Consider the following 16,942-nt stretch of genomic DNA (forward strand, 5'->3'; position numbering starts at 1 on the left):
TCAACATGACAACGCCCGGCCTCAAATTGCTCGACTTGTTCAAGATTCTCTTCAACAAAACAACGCTCCCCTGATCTCTCACCAATCAAGCACATGTGGGACTAGATGGATCGGCGCCTTCGACGTCATCCACGTGTTCCACAGACACTCCAGGAACTTCGAAACATGCTCCAGCATATATTGTCAGATATCCCACAGGACTTTGTGCGACGCCTGGTCAATTCCATGAGACGAAGATGTGTTGCTTGCATCGCAACCAGAGGTGGACACACACGCCATTGATTTGTAAATTGACATTTTGGCATGTTCATGGTTTTTTTTATGAAAACGCATTTCACGCATTTTCTGAAGTCAGTATGGCAAATTAAACCATTTGAACACTTACAGGAGTCTTTAATCTGTTTGCAAACCGAAATTGTTTCATATTTGGTAAAAAACATAACTTTGCATTAAATTTTATTCAATGTCACGGGAACTTTTGATGTTCATGCATTAGTTTAGCGTCAAGCGAAACATCGCCCCGATTATGTATCTAGGTTTGTCAACACCATACCCGTGCTCGTGGGTTTCACCGAAGTGGTAAAAGTCTGAGACCTGCATCACGTCGGGCTTTCCCCCCACATTAAGCTGACACGCCGCGATATTACTGGAATACTGTTAAAAGCGGCGTTAAACCCAACTCACTCACTCACTCACTATACTAAAGCCGAATGGGCATGCAGATCACTGTTATATGACGTCATCGCTTATAGACCAGTCTCACCTCCAGTATCAGTAGGAAGTACTTTGGTAGAAAGTTAACGATTTGATCAAGTTAACCTATTTCATCTTTACAAATCTTTTAAACGCGCTTCTGTACTCACGTGAGGGGCACCGGCCTTACCAGATGTGTTTTTCTGAAAAAAATACACCTTATATGTTAATGCTTATGGTTTTTAACCACACTGATAACCACATAACTTTAGTACGTTTATATTATGCAGACTCTGTTTACAAATAATGTACGATAAACACAGACGATCAGTGTTGTTCAAATTAGTTGTATTGAACAAGAATACTCTCTCAAAATATACAATTCAATATCGTCACTGTATGCCATGTTGTCCGAACAGAGTGTGCACTTTGGTATAATGTGTGAAATCCATTTCTGGTGTCCCCCGTGATATTGCTGGAATATTGCCAAAAGCGGCGTAAAACCAAACTCATTCACTCACGTACGCAATGGTTGCAAATGGTTGAAGTGTCAATAAAATCTTAAATACTGTTGTGGCTAGATTTTAACAGATCGGCGGCAGCGAATACTGTAGAGTTATCCGCTCTTGTGTAAACATGAACGTGGCAGGCTTGAATATTCAAGAGGTTTCGGGATTGAACAGTTTCTAGAAGGCTGGCTGTATCTGTATGGGGGCAATAGCAGGGCGATTCGAAGCCCTTTCAACGTGACTTGTGGCGTATCTACTTACCCGGTGCAGATTTGAAAAGTTGCAAACACCGACAGCTTTCTGACAGCTTCCAACACCATCAAGAACGACAGTGGCACAATTCTAGACATTTGTGAATGCATTTACATTAACTAGTCGCCGGGCGTGACCATCCGATCCTTTTGGTCGCCTCTTACGACAAGTATAGCTTATTGGAGACCCATATTTTTACCCAAAAGGAGACAAGTGTAGGTTGCGAAGGCCTATATTCTTACCTAGAATCCCCCAAAGGAGACAAGTATAGGTTCCGGGAGACCTATACTCTTACATGGAATGCCCACAGGGAGTCAAGTATAGGTTGCGGGAGACCTATACTCTTACATGGAATCCCCACAGGGAGTCAAGTATAGGTTGCGGGAGACCTATACTCTTACATGGAATCCCCACAGGGAGTCAAGTATAGGTTGCGGGAGACCTATGCTCTTACATGGAATCCCCACAGGGAGACAAGCATAGGTTGCGGAAGACCTATACTCTTACATGGAATCCCCACAGGGAGACACGTATATGTTGCGGGAAACTTATATTCCAACCTGGAATCCCCACAGGGAGACAAGCATAGATTGAGGGAGACGTATACTCTTACCTAGAATCCCCACAGGGAGACAAGTATAGGTTGCGGGAGACCTATATTCTTACTTAGAATCCCCAAAAGGAGACACGTATAGGTTCCGGAAGCCTGTATTCTTACCTAGAATCCCCCAAAGGAGACACGTATAGGTTGTGGGAGACCTATACTCTTACCTAGAATCCCACAAAGGAGACATGTTTAGGTTGCTACAAACCTATATTCCTACCTGTATTCCCCACGGAGTAAAGTATTGGTTGCTTGAGACCCACAGTCTTACATGGAATCCCCACGGGGAGACAAGTTTGTTGAAACCCTGCCCCCAGCAATATACCAGCTACATGACGGCGGTCTGTAAAGAATTGAGTCTGGACCAGACAATCTAGTGATTGACATCATGAGCATCGATCCACTCAATTGGGATACGATGACATGGATCAACCAGGTCAGCGAGCGTGACCACCCGATCCCGTTAGTTACGACAAGCATGGTAAACTTCACGGCAAGCATGGGTATATTCCGTGTTCTTGTTCCGTGTGTTCTTATCGCTGTTCTTGTTCCCTGTGTTCTTATCGCTGTTCTTGTTCCGTGTTCTTGTTCCTTGTGTCCTTTCGGTCGGGTAGCCTAGTGTTTTAAGTGCATGATTCCCGACATGCGTACAATGTGTGAAGCCCTTTTCTGGTGTCCCCCGCCGTGATATTGCAGGAATATTGCTAAAAGCGGCGTAAAACCATACTCACTCACTCACTCCTTTTGATGCAGGCTCCTCGGTCCGTCAAAACCATACCTCTGTTTCACACGTCAACGTCTAAGACATATTCCATCGTTGTGATCCTCCTGCATTAAGCTGGCACTTTGCAACTGGACGTTTACCTGAACACATTCTCTCTTTATGTCACCCGTGGAGATCCGGGTTAGAATAGGTCTTCAGCAGCCCTTGTTTGCCGTAAAACGCGACGTTACCTGTCGTAAGACTTGACTAAAGGGATCGGATGGCCACTCTCGCTGACTTGGCTGATGCATGTCATCGTATCCCAATTGCGTTGATCGATGCTTATGATATCAATTACAGGATTGTCTGAATTATGTATAGACCGCCGTCAAATAGCTGGAATATTGATGAGTGAGGCGTTAAACAACAAACAAACAAATAAAACAAACTCCTTTTCAGGCAGATTGTCTGCCACAAAAAATACATCGTTAAAAGATGGCTTTTGTATAATGTTTAGACTCATAGCTGTAATAAAAAATATCTGGTTTAGCATCTGTAACTGAAAAAATATCCAGTCTTCATGCAAAATCTCAGGCACCCCACCTAAATCCCAAATATCAAAAGGTCGGTCCATCAGGACTTGACAATATTGTATATGTACAAGGAGTTTAACATATATTAAACATCTGCTGCATGTGTGTCAGTGCGCATGTCTTGTGTATGTTATGTATTCACGACCCGGTCGCTTAATTCATAAGATATACTATCTCCAGTAGCTATTTATAGACACAGAGACAGCACTTAATGGGACACAGTGAAGCCCGGGTGTTTGTGAGCGGGAAGCGTTATATCACTCGATGTCAGGCTTTGCTTCATACACGGGGTAAATCTATGAACGCCTCCAATCCTGACTGACATGTGTAATTCCCGTTCAATTGTGACCCGTCTGGAAGGATTTAATTTTGGCGAATGAACATCAAAACTACTTCAGACAAGAAGGATAACTCTATTTCTGTTTTAGTCCAGTAGCATTCCCCTATTGCTGTTTTAAAACAAATTAAACTGAATTAAGTTTGGAAAGCCAAACAGATCGTCAGACATAAAACTCAATGGAGAAGCAACTTGCTGTCAATTGAGCCGTTGTGTGTTATGTCACTTGGACGTACCATGACCCTATGTTAAATATAATATCACTGGACATACTGGATGTGAATACAAAGTGAAATCTAAATTTGATCACAAGAGCAGCATGACACTTTTTCTACACCAGCCTCAAGTTCAGAAAAGTATCATTAAATCGATTGGGGTCGTCTCTACTCTTGTCATTATATGTGCTTAGATACAAATCTAAAGGTGTCTCGACCAACGTACCCGTGTCTTCAAAACAAATCATACCTAGCTTGTTTCATGTTAACTGACACTGTACATGGTACAAGTCTTTCTGTAACATCTTGGTACAAGTGTATCAACGTTGAATCACTGATTGGACCAAATGTTCTCGTTGTTCTCTGTTGATCGGGTGGCCACTCTCGCTGACTTGGCTGATGCATGTCATCGTATCCCAATTGCGTTGATCGATGCTTATGATATCAATTACAGGATTGTCTGGATTATGTATAGACCGCCGTCAAATAGCTGGAATATTGATGAGTGAGGCGTTAAACAACAAACAACCAAATAAAACAAACTCCCTATTTGGCAGATTGTCTGCCACAAAAAATACATCGTTAAAAGATGGCTTTTGTATAATGTTTAGACTCATAGCTTTAATAAAAATATCTGGTTTATCATCTGTAACTGAAAAAATATCCAGTCTTCATGCAAAATCTCAGGCACCCCACCTAAATCCCAAATATCAAATGGTCGGTCCATCAGGACTTGACAATATTGTATATATTTTGTGTATATCACCTCCAGCTCATTTAGTCAGTTGGGTCAGGAATAGATTGATTAATTGTGATGTCCTTTCACGCCGATCTGAACATCTAGGGTGTTAGCTTAATCATGTTAATACGGATAAACCAAAAGTAATGCATCTCTGGTGCGCAAACCTATCGATGCCACTTTGGTGGCATAATTATATTTTATAAATCGCAATTTCCCGTCATTTCAAATATTTGCTTTTGTGTTTGCTTTTTTAAATTTCCATTCGACACTTCCATTATACTTTCATAATTTCGATTATTCCCTCGTCATTTCAAGTGCATTTCAATAACTCGTTTATTTTTTCTCGTTACTTCGATTATTTTCTCTTTATTTCAAGTATTATAGAGAACAAAACTCGAAATTACGAAACAAATGATGGAAGTAACAAGAACAAAACTCGAAATTAAGAGAAATGATTAAGACATGATTGAAATAACGAGAATATGATTGAAAAAGAAATTTGATAAATTTCGAAATAACGAGTAAATAATCCCCATTACGAAATTTTGTTATTTCTTTAGAAATTCGAAATAACGAGAAAAAACTCGAAATTTCGAAAACAAAAATTGAAAAAACATGAAAATAATTTCGAAAACAATATACAATTATTGAAATAACGAGAAAAATGTTCGAAAATGATGCTACCAAAGTGGCAACATTACGCTGTGTGGCTTTTATTAGCCACATCATCCACCAGACTCCACACCCCAACCCACCCACCCACCCACCCACCCTTTCATACAGTTATGATAAATGTTTGCGTCCCCCTCTTTCGCTGTGTTATGTTTTCATGACCCCCCCCCCCCCAACCCCCAACCCCACCCCACCCCCCACCCCCACCCCGAAATCTCACCCCACCCCTTCTCATCCCCATTCCAAAACCTAACATAAATAATAACCAGTCCCTTACTCTCATACCTCCAATTACTACTACCCATTTTAGGTACACATACTTATGTGACAGAAAGGAAAGTTAACTATACATAATAAAACAGACCGGTTTTCTTTATGGTGACATTCGCCCCAACTCGTCTGATTCTAGGTATCTATTTGCGTAGCCGCAACAATGCAACAAAACGAAAGAGAAAGGTACTTAAGGAATCCTACTTTCGTTTTGATGACATCACGACGTGTCATTTCAAAATGGCGCTTGTCTTGTGACAATGTCGAGCCGAGAGGAACTCACAACGCGATCTGTTTTAATCACAGGTCTCCCGGGCAATGTTAATGTCTTGGAGTTTGTGAATGCTTACTTATCTCAGATTGGTATCAAGACGTCAGTTGAAACTGTGGACTATGTCGGTGAACCCGAAGAGACCCAGGGCAAGCGCGGATATGTTGTGTTACTTAAATCAAGGATCGGTGAGTAGACTCTGATAGGGAGGTTATATGTAGCCGTAGTTGTTGTGTCACTGTGCATATTGTGTGTATGATAAACTCAATACTGCCGATAACAGGAGTGATTAACAAGCCTCTAGCGACACGCCATTACTAACCCCTCATAACACGCTATGACTCAGCTGTTATTCGATTAACAGTGTGCTGCCATTCATATATTTATCTGATCACGTATTTTTTCTTTCCATTAATCAATATTCATGACAAGATTAAGTTAACATCCATAATCAAGTTACACAGTCTCGTTATAGGCACACACACACACGCACGCACGCACGCACACACACACACACACACACACACATGCACACAATACTTCAGTATTCACCATATTCCAAAAATCCAAAACAAATATATTCCACGATACAGAAAGCAAAAGGAGGATATGTCTGTCTTGCTTAATCAGAGTAATGGCATCGCCAATGACAACACAATGACACAGACATATGTATTTACCTTGTTCATAAATGTATATAATTCTTCTAATAATGAAAATGACGAATACCGAAGCAGTATACCTCTTCTAGTAGATATCTTTTGAAACACCCTATCGACAACCACGCAGCATCCCGTGCATCACGTGTGTATACTAAAACACGTACATAAACAATACAATATAACATCCCACCAGGTATGACCTAAGAGGCACTAAATATAAAATGATATGTGTAACGTCATAGATCAGAATAAGATAAATTAAGACATATACCCACACAATGTTTAATGTTTAATTCGCCCATACACACACACCATATCCCTCCCTCTCTACATACACACACACACCACCAACACCACCACCACCACAACTAACAACCCCATCCCCAAACACACATACACACACGCGCGCGCACACGTACACGCACACTCAAGCGCCATTGGAACATTTGATGAATTAATGTACAAGGAGTTTAACATCTATTAAATATCTGCTGCATGTGTGTCAGTGCGGATGTCTTGTGTATGTAATGCATTTACGACCCGGTCGCTTAATTCATAAGATAAGCTATCTCCGGTACGTAGCTTTTTATAGACACAGCGACGCCACTCAAATGGGACACAGTGAAGCCCGGGTGTTTGTAAGGGGTAAGTGTTATATCACTTGATGTCAGGCATTGCTTCACTCACGGGGTAGATCTCATTCGTGACCAGCTCGTGTTATTCCGGGACAAGCCGAATAGCGACTCGTGTCCATTTATGCGACCGGGTTCCGTCTTACCGCAAACGGCATACCCAAAATAATTGTCAACTCGTTGCGTCATGGTTCACATATATTTTCACATATATCATATATATTTCAGATGCAATTTAAAGCACATCGGGACATACGGAATTATACAGTATGATTGAACACATTTAACTTTGTCTGGGGTATATTTTTAGATGTAATGTCAAAATTGATATGTAAAATCAAAAATTATTCCTGAGGGATTCTTTGACGAATAACTCTAAGTCATACGAGCATTCTGATTGGTTTGTTGTATTTTCGCATATAACATTCATCGATAGGGGGACGAGACTTCTTGCAGGTTACGGAAGTGGTGACGAATGGGGGTATATCTATGAACGCCTCCAATCCTGACTGACATGTGTAATTCCCGTTCAATTGTGACCCGTCTGGAAGGATTTAATTTTGGCGAATGAACATCAGAACTACTTCAGACAAGAACGATAACTCTATTTCTGTTTTAGTCCAGTAGCATTCCCCTATTGCTGTTTTAAAAACAAATTAAACTGAATTAAGTTTGGAAAGCCAAACAGATCGTCAGACATAAAACTCAATGGAAAAGCAACTTGCTGTCAATTGAGCCGTAAACTGAATGCAAGCAAGCGCACGTGAGTGGATTTCATTCTCTCGCCATGCATTGATTGTAACTGCGGAAACGACGCCATGCATTTTTTCATTTTTATCAAAGTACCCATTCCCTTACGTGCATTTACACAAAAAACTTACAATGAACTTTTCGTATTTGATCCATGGTCATTATTTTATCAAATGGATCCTTCGATTTATATTCTTTGTCCTGACAATCCAAAATGCTTGCTGAATACACACACAAAATTCGTGGTAAAATTGAAATTAAAATAGTATAGTGTGTGTCTGTCTGTCTGTCTGTGTGTCTGTCTGTCTGTCTCTGTGTGTCTGTCTGTCTCTGTGTGTGTGTGTGACTGTCTGTCTGTGTGTGTGTGTGTGTGTGTGTGTGTGTGTGTGTGTGTGTGTGTGTGTGTGTGTGTGTGTGTGTGTGTGTGTGTGTGTGTGTGTGTGTCAGTATATTATGTGCTTAGAGACAAATCTAAAGGTATCTCGACCAACGTACCCGTGTGTCATCAAAACAAATCAAACCTAGCTTGTTTTATGTTAACTGACACTGTACATAGTACAAGTCTTTCTGTAACATCTTGGTACAAGTTTATCAACGTTGAATCACTGATTGGACGAAAAGTGACCTGTTCTCGTTGTCCCATCGCACAGGTGCACGCAAGATACTGGCCGAGCACCTGATGTCAGAGTGTAGGTATGAGGGAGGCGTGTCGACAATATCGGCGGTGAGGTGTCCCGACGAGCTCATACCCGAACCTTGGCTGGAAGATCCTCCACGTTACATCACGGTAATGATAACTCTTATATTTGAAAAAATAGAACTGTCATGAAAAATACTTTGAGATCAGTGATTAAATGTGTAGCAATTTCAGTCGTAACGTTTGTACGTATGACAACAATATCCCTGATATTTTCAGGACAAAACAATATTTCATTGGGACAAAATGTCAACATTTAGGAACTTTGTTTGAAAAATATATGTGTTTAATTAACCATTATGTGAAGTGAATAAGTTGATATCGTAATGAAGCTTTTATGTTAAACTGGACCAGACACCTAATATCAAGGAAGAAGGTCCACCATGTCACTCAAACAGCCCCCAACCTTCAGAAGATATAAGAACTGATGAACAGAAGCCCCTAGCAAGACACGATCCTGTGCACGCAACGCTTGCCCCTGCACAACCCCAACATACTGATGTCCAGACCGTGAGCGTCACTGAGCAGGAAATAAGTTCAAGCCCAGTTTCCGATTTTCTAATACCATCACATGCTCAAACACCCCCAACTTCCCAAAAGCAAATAACGAAATCGCAACAATCCAAAGGGGACAGCCAATTATCAAACAATCAAGACCAATCTCCCTCTTCCCAGGTATCTCCAGGCCATGGATCAAATTCCCCATATCAGACACCTGGTAGTGGGTATCTGGCGCATCTGCCAACTAGAGATCATCCGACTGCTGCCCAATCCTCTCAGGTATCTCCAGAGACACCTAGAATTCCCCAAGACCCACAACAGAATGACCAGGGACCCAGAAATCAAGGGCCACAGGACGCTCTTCAACACATGATCCCAACAGGAGAACCTGGTGGATCTCCAAGACTGCAACATGTCGAATTTACACAGAACATGCATCAAGGACCTGCTCGACAGATGCACCCAGTAAGTTCTCAGCAGAACATCCAGACAGGCTTTCCTGAGACATATCCACATCCTGAAACTGTACAGCCATACTATTATGCCCCTTGGAATCTCCCACAACACCCACAACACCCACAACACCCGCAACACCCACAACACCCGCAACACCCACAACACCCGCAACACCTACAACACCCGCAACACCCGCAACACCCGCAACACCCGCAACACCCGCAACACCCGCAACACCCGCAACACCTACAACACCCACAACACCCGCAATATCCTCAAGCAACTGGACACCCTCAATATGGCAATCCTGGGAGAATTCCACAACCAGATCCAAATAACTTTTTCCCATACCCACGTGGGACCTATCCACCACACCAACCACATCCAACACAGGGTCAGCACTACCAATTTCCAATACAAGGTGAACCATACCAAAATCCAACACCAGGTCAACCACACCAACATCCAAATCAACCCCAGGCATACCATCATCCACCACTCCAACCATACTATCAAGAACCCTATCAACCAGCTGAACAATATCCACCAGGAAGCTACCAAGGAGCTCAAAACTATCCACAAGGACGCCAAATGCATCCACAGGGTGCGCCTTCTCCCCACCAATTGTTTGGGGCACATCTCCAAGAGCAGACAATACCCAATCAACAACGATCTGCCTCTGAACACCCAGGTCCCCAACCTATCCAGGACTCACACAAACAGGATGAACTGAAGCGTAGAGGTATGGCATATCTGGCTCAATTATTTCGAGAGTTCCACTGGATATATCTATGTTATACCAGATACAAAAGTTAAAAGATATTGATGTCACAGAATGAAATGAACACCATCTTCCACAATTTAGATATCTCGATCAAGGAACGCACAATACACATAAGAATATAATGATCGAATGTAATATCTTTCCGATATATGCGCATATGTATTTTAGCAATTCTCAATGTTGATTGGTCAATTGAAGTCATATGTCGTCACAGTGCTAGACTGTGGAAAAATACACACGACTTCATCCATTGTTCATGACGTCACAAATCGATTACATTACGTAAGGCTGCCTTCATTTTTCTTCACTTTCTCTCATAAAATGTCAATGAATAATACATAGGGCTCTACCTACCCTTAACTCAGAAGTACTGATGATCTGTCCCTCGTGAATGGATGGTGCAGGTCCTTCACGAAATGCTCGGGATAAACATCATTCATTTACTCGAGACAGATCAGCAGTAATTCGTCGTAGCTTGTTGTCTAAAGAGTTCTGAGTTGTATACTGATATTGAAGACCATCCTTGGTTTGACCATATATGATTTGAGGCCTTCATAGCATTACAACTAAGTATTGTAAACCCCTGAAAGAAATTAGTTTGCCACATGCTTACATGGTGTTTTCCAGCTACTGTGACCCATCTGAAATTTTGGTTTTCGAAATATTTACAATTAAATTATTCATGCATATGTTAATCATTTCATTAATAGCCACACCAGAGGACTGTCCCACTATCCTGGAAGTGAAAGGTATACTGCCCTCCACGACTGAGGATAGTGTGAAGCTGTATTTTGAAAATAGGCGGAGAAGTGGTGGAGGAGAGGTGGTTAAGGTGGATATGAAGAAGGGGAAGAACAAGGCTCTGGTCTTCTTCAAAGATCCTGAAAGTAGGTTTCTGTGTATACTTTTAAAAGTTCGTATTAACACTTGGTAGTAATAACACTCGGAACCCCATCTACATAAAACAATACTACAGTGACAGGAAAATTAGTCCCTTGGATTTGATAATTAGTAATATGGAAATAACGGAGGCCATCGTTTTTTTAGCTGCAGAACGTATCCTCAAAATGAAATCCCATCTGATTAACAAACAACGTGTGGAGGTTTTGGCTTACACAGAACCCTCCTGCCATACGTCCGCTGCTGCTGCTGCTGCTGCTGCTGCTGCTGCTGATGATGATGATGATGATGATGACGATGATGAAGACGATGTTGATGATGACAAACAAGAACAGAGCACTATTGAAGTCCGGGGATTTAAACCTAATACAAACCCTGAAACTCTGGAACTTTACTTTGAAAACACTAATAGAAGTGGAGGCGGGACGGTGACAGGAAATGAAAGGAAGGATGATGTCATCTTCATTACGTTTGAGTCTCCAGAAGGTAATTTTGACTCCTATGTTTTTGTATTACATAATTGACGATGTTAAATGATTTCCGATGTTAGTTTACAGAGAATAAACTGAAGGTGAGGTGAATTGTGGTTAAATAGTACGTGTGTGTATGTGTATGTGTATGTGTGTGTGTGTGTGTGTGTGTGTGCGTGTGCGTGTGTGTGTGTGGCTGTGTGTGTGTGTGTGTGTGTGTGTGTGTGTGTGTGTGTGTGTGTGTGGCTGTGTGTGGCTGTGTGTGTGTGTGTGTGTGTGTGTGTGTGTGTGTGTGTGTGTGTGTGTGTGTGTCTTTGAGAGTATGTGTATACATTGTGTATTTTGTGAATGTGAACGTCAGTTCATGTATGTTTTGTATCTTTCATTGTAATGCGTCGGGGAAACGAACCACACACCTCTGAGGACAGACCAGAGATTCAATTGAAGTCATTCCCAGACACATGCATATTATCCAAGCAGAGTCTGTTATGGGTCTGTAATGTAAAGCATGAGCTGTAATGAAGTGTTTAATGCAATCATTGCACTATTTTCAATTTTTATAACATGATTAAACAGAGGTCACACACTAATGGTCTTATCTAATAAAACAATTATATCATCTTGTTTTACAAATTCATTATTTCTGTGTTCAGTGGTCCAAAAAGTACTGAAAAGGAAACACAAGGTCGATGGAGCAAATCTGACACTAAAGTTACATCGCCCAATACCTTGCTACAAGGACAGGTTTCTTGTGACTGGCGTAAGCAGCTCAACTGTCAAGGAGAACTTAATTTTCTTTATGGAAGCACGGGCACAGGGAAGCAACGTTACTGAAGTCCTGTATGGGGAAGAGCCCGGGAAAGCATTGGTAACTTTTGAGGATCACAATTTCCCTGGTAAGAGATAACACTATACATAGTGTAGCGCAGCTACGTATAATCTACAAGAACTACATGTAGTTAGTCGTGTGGTGAGTCTGCCTGGATTAGCAAAGAAATTGAATTTGGCCAAGAAGTTTTACTTAAGCTTCGGGTATGTCGATGTTCTTATCTGATCTGATACTGTTCAGTTCTAATTCAAATAGCATCTTCGCTTCCAATGATTTACCCACTTTTTTACCAAATATAAAGAGTCCAGTGAAACCGTCTCATCTGTTTCATATCAAGATCTATACTTAAAGATTCGGAGTAACTATCCAAGACTGTATGACAAGGATGACTTCCATTTTTCAATAGTCAAATAGCAGTTCCATCCCTTGGGGTCTGCATTTCATAAACTTTGAGGTACAATCAAGCATGCTCCTTCTATGACGATTTCATACAACGCTTACTTAAATGTCCTTTGATCTGGCTTATATTTCAACATTCACGGCTTCAATAAAGTTTTCAAAACGTTTTAAAGTAAACACATGGAGGACAAGAATAATGTTCGATGCCGTTTGCAAGGTTACTTTACCGTATGTTCCCTTGGTTATTTTTTAGATGAACAATCTATGAATGAATATTGCCTTTGCAATATTTTGTTCTACCGGTGCCACCGGTAGGGCATTATACGCTCACCTTTTCGCGAACAGGGGGCACGGGGGGCTCAGTCGTCTAAGGCGCCGCGATTCGCTGTGCAGAATTGCATCTTTGGGCACGCCAGAAACCTATGATTGTGGGTTCGAATCCCGGTTCACTCCGATTATTTTTCTAGGTTTGTCAGCACCATATTAATGCTCGTGGTTTTCACCGAAGTGGTAAACGTCCGAGACCTGCATCACTTCTAGCTTTCCTCCCACATTTAGCTGACACGCCGCGATATAACAGTAATCCTGTTTAAGCTGCGTTAAACCCAGCTTACTCACTCAATATTCGCGAACACCTGGTATCATCACTATTTGGTAGTGATTCATAAGCACATGCTTATAAGATCGTACAATCGACTCTGCTTGCAGCAAAGGTTCCTTATAATATGGGAATGAATTTGTGAGAATTATTATGATTAAGGAAATGGTTTTATGTAGTTTTCTTTATTTGATTTCTTGTGTTAATGGAATGGAATTTGTCGCTTGTATTTATCCATGTCATTGTAACATTGAAGTGATTCATACAACTGATGCTCACCTAGTTTTGTTCAAATTAAGACGAAAGCTCATGTTTTCCCTTTTTCGTTATTACAACACTTTTCTAACATCGTTATAAGTGTAACGGGTTACACTAATTTCTGTACCTGAGGAGAAAATCTGTGAGGGGGTTTAACGTCGCGTTCACGATTATGACATTCTTATAACAACGTGCATGCACGTGTGTGTGTGTGCATGTGCGCGTGCGTGCGTGTGTGTGTTTGTACGAGTTCAGACTGATGTCAGTTTTATAGTGCTAGCCAACTGATATACCATGCCGCAGTTTAACATGGATACCCTACTCAGAAACAAGATACTTACTTCGAGCCGACCAGTTCTTGATTTAACCAGGCAGGGTAACAACAAGCACCATCTTTTGTTATGATGCGCCTTGCTGGTAGACACTGTCCACGAGACCAAGAGACAGGTTAAAGATGAAAATAGATATACTCACACGCAAAAGAAAACGCAAGTTTCAACAGTAAAGACAAGAATAACTAATAGGGCCAGATTGACAAAAAATTGACTGAAGACAGTTCAATGGATTAAAAAGCAGATGACATAATTGGGTTTTTTTCAAATGTTAAGGGCTTACACAGTTTCGGGTCAATACCCAAAGTGTCAGTCAATACCTGGTGTGACCACCATTAGCATTGATCACTGCCACACATCTCCTGTACATTGAGTGGATCAGACGATTTGTGAAGGCCCTAGGGATCATCAAGCACACATCCAGAGCAGCTGTGCGTAGTTCCTCGGCAGTTGTAGGGACTGGGCGCACGTTGTGCAGACGCCTTTGAACCTCATCCCACAAGTGTTCGATGGGGTTCAGATCAGGGCTGAGGGCTGGCCTCGGTAGAACACGGATGTTGTGTTGTTGCAGAAAGGCCATGGTAGCTCTGGCAACATGAGGACGAGCGTTGTCCTGCTGGAAAATGTGTTGTTAATGTTGTGCAAAAAATGGAACAACGAGGGGTCTGATCACCGCTGAGCAGTGACGCCGTGTCCCCGACCTTGACCAGCATTCAGAAAGCACATGGGCCCAAGTCTCGCATTAAGTCCAATCCCTGCCCATATCATGACGCTAGGTCTACCCCATGGATCCCTTTCCACAACGTTTCTGTCAGCGAAACGATCACCTCGACGCCTCCAAATTCTGACTCTTCCGTCTGTATGGGAGACACAAAAGCGACTTTCATCAGAGAAAATGACACGCCTCCACTCACGATGACGCCAATTGTGATGACCCTGTGCCCACTGAAGTCGTGCTTGTCGATGCCGTGGTTGGAGAACAGGACGACGTGCTGGTCGGCGACATCTGAGGTTGTTGGAACGGAGACGTTGGATCACAGTGTGCCTGCTAATGTGTCGATAATGTGTTCCTATGGTCTCTCGAGCAGTTTCACTTGCAGTTAGGAACGGATGTCGCTGGTGTTGACGGGTAATCTGCCGATCTTGTCGAGGTGTGATGACCCTAGGACGACCGTTCCGAAGAAGGTCATCTGTGGTCTGTGTTGCATTGTATAGATGCAGGAGACGGTAAATTGTGGTTATGTTAACGTTGAAATGAGGGGCAACATATTGGACAGACTCTCCAGCTTCCAAACGTCCGATAGCCTGGTTTCTCTGAATTTGAGTTAGGCGTGGCATTGTTGACCAAGGAGTGATAGGTCCAAGAATCGGCCACAGTTTTATACCTACTACACTTCGTGACAGTTCGTGCATTTTCGATTTTGCGAGAAATGGGTGCATGATACCCACATATTCATTGAAATGGTGCGTTTTGGCAATTCGTTTTGTATGTGGCGTTTTCACTCGGGGCTTCCAAACTGCAAACAAAACTATTGATAACACCATCAGGCTTCACTACATGATAAAACTCGTATCAATATATTGTTCCGTGTTTGTTACCTATTTGCTTAAAACCACTTGCGTGTCGTTTGCGTGTGAGTATAGATTATGAAACGTTTAAATGAACATCAATCTATCTACAGGTGTCAACAAAATTCTATCGGTATCGTTTGATAGTAATTAACAAGTATAGCTTCCTTATCATCTCACTTTTCAGACTTCGAAAGATTGCAACAAGATTGCAGGAGAAGGAAGCTTGAAGGACAACACATCGTGGTTCATAAAGTACCTGTATGTGACAGTGTGGTTGTAAGGGGACTAAAGGCAGAGTCGACTGAAGACACTGTGCAATTATACTTTGAAAATAAAAGATCTGGCAACACCGATGGAATCCCAGCTACAGCCTCCTTGCACAATGGTGATGAGTATTGCATTGTCAAGTTTGAGGATTATAGAGGTAATTTAAATTTCATCTGTTCGATGCAGTGAGTGAATTCGTATGGTTTAACGTAACTTTGGGAATCTTTTTAGTTATGTCTCTGCGTGTCAGCTTTATGTATTTATGTGTTATGACTTTCAAACATCTCGTACATGTATTATATGAAATGTTGATAGTGAAGCGAATGCTTGGAGTCCTCTGAGTGTTATAAATGATTGCAGTCCTATCCATATCTTGACTGTTTACAAAGCGTGAAGATCCAGGTAAGAATAGGTCTTCAGCAACCCATGCTTGCCGTAAAAGGCGACTATGCTTGTCGTAAAAGACGATTAACGTGATCGGGTGGTTAGGCTCGCTGACTTGGTTGATGCATGTCATAGTATCCCAATTTCGCCAATCACTGGATTGTCTGGTCCAGATTCGTTTATTTACAGACCGCCGTCATGTAGTTGGAGTGCTGAGTGCAACTTGATTGTTTACTTTCTTGTATTCTCTAAGCTTATGTCATTGCAAAATAATGCCAACTTTGGCGTGAGACTCGATGTCTGATATTCTTGTGGAGAAAAAAACACTATTCATAATCTCTGTATCACGGCGTGTCAGCTCAAAGCCGGACGTGGTGTAGGTCTCGGGTCGACCTGGATTCGAACCCATAACCATATGTTTCTGGGGTGCCAAAGGGACGCAAAACTGCCCAGCGAATTGCGGAGCCTGAGACGATTGCGACATCCGTACTCTCATATGGTATAGGTAGAATTGGTAGGTGTAATAAAATATGCATGTTCTGACACCTTTCCAACAACTTGGGCCATGGCGTGTATATATCAGCAACTAC

General features: G+C 41.9%; 1 protein-coding gene across 2 annotated transcripts in view; it reads left to right on the top strand.

Annotated features, from left to right (window-relative positions):
* The first annotated feature begins 5,830 nt into the window (after nucleotides 1-5,830).
* Nucleotides 5,831-16,942, top strand: part of LOC124138490 (protein mono-ADP-ribosyltransferase PARP14-like) — a 31,194-nt gene continuing 20,082 nt past the window's right edge. Inside the window, exons 1-7 of one of the 2 annotated variants that reach the window (XM_048391766.1) lie at nucleotides 5,831-6,049; nucleotides 8,556-8,692; nucleotides 8,957-10,301; nucleotides 11,054-11,230; nucleotides 11,391-11,729; nucleotides 12,367-12,609; nucleotides 15,886-16,125. In XM_048391766.1, the coding sequence (XP_048247723.1) occupies nucleotides 5,851-6,049; nucleotides 8,556-8,692; nucleotides 8,957-10,301; nucleotides 11,054-11,230; nucleotides 11,391-11,729; nucleotides 12,367-12,609; nucleotides 15,886-16,125 (2,680 nt within the window). In that variant the 5' untranslated portion in view covers nucleotides 5,831-5,850. The remainder of the gene's footprint in view (nucleotides 6,050-8,555; nucleotides 8,693-8,956; nucleotides 10,302-11,053; nucleotides 11,231-11,390; nucleotides 11,730-12,366; nucleotides 12,610-15,885; nucleotides 16,126-16,942) is intronic. The other variant, XM_048391768.1, reaches the window with a different exon arrangement.

This window comes from Haliotis rufescens, unplaced genomic scaffold (assembly GCF_023055435.1).
Source record: "Haliotis rufescens isolate VD_foot unplaced genomic scaffold, xgHalRufe1.0.p SCAF_97, whole genome shotgun sequence".
NCBI classification, from domain to species: domain Eukaryota; kingdom Metazoa; phylum Mollusca; class Gastropoda; order Lepetellida; family Haliotidae; genus Haliotis; species Haliotis rufescens.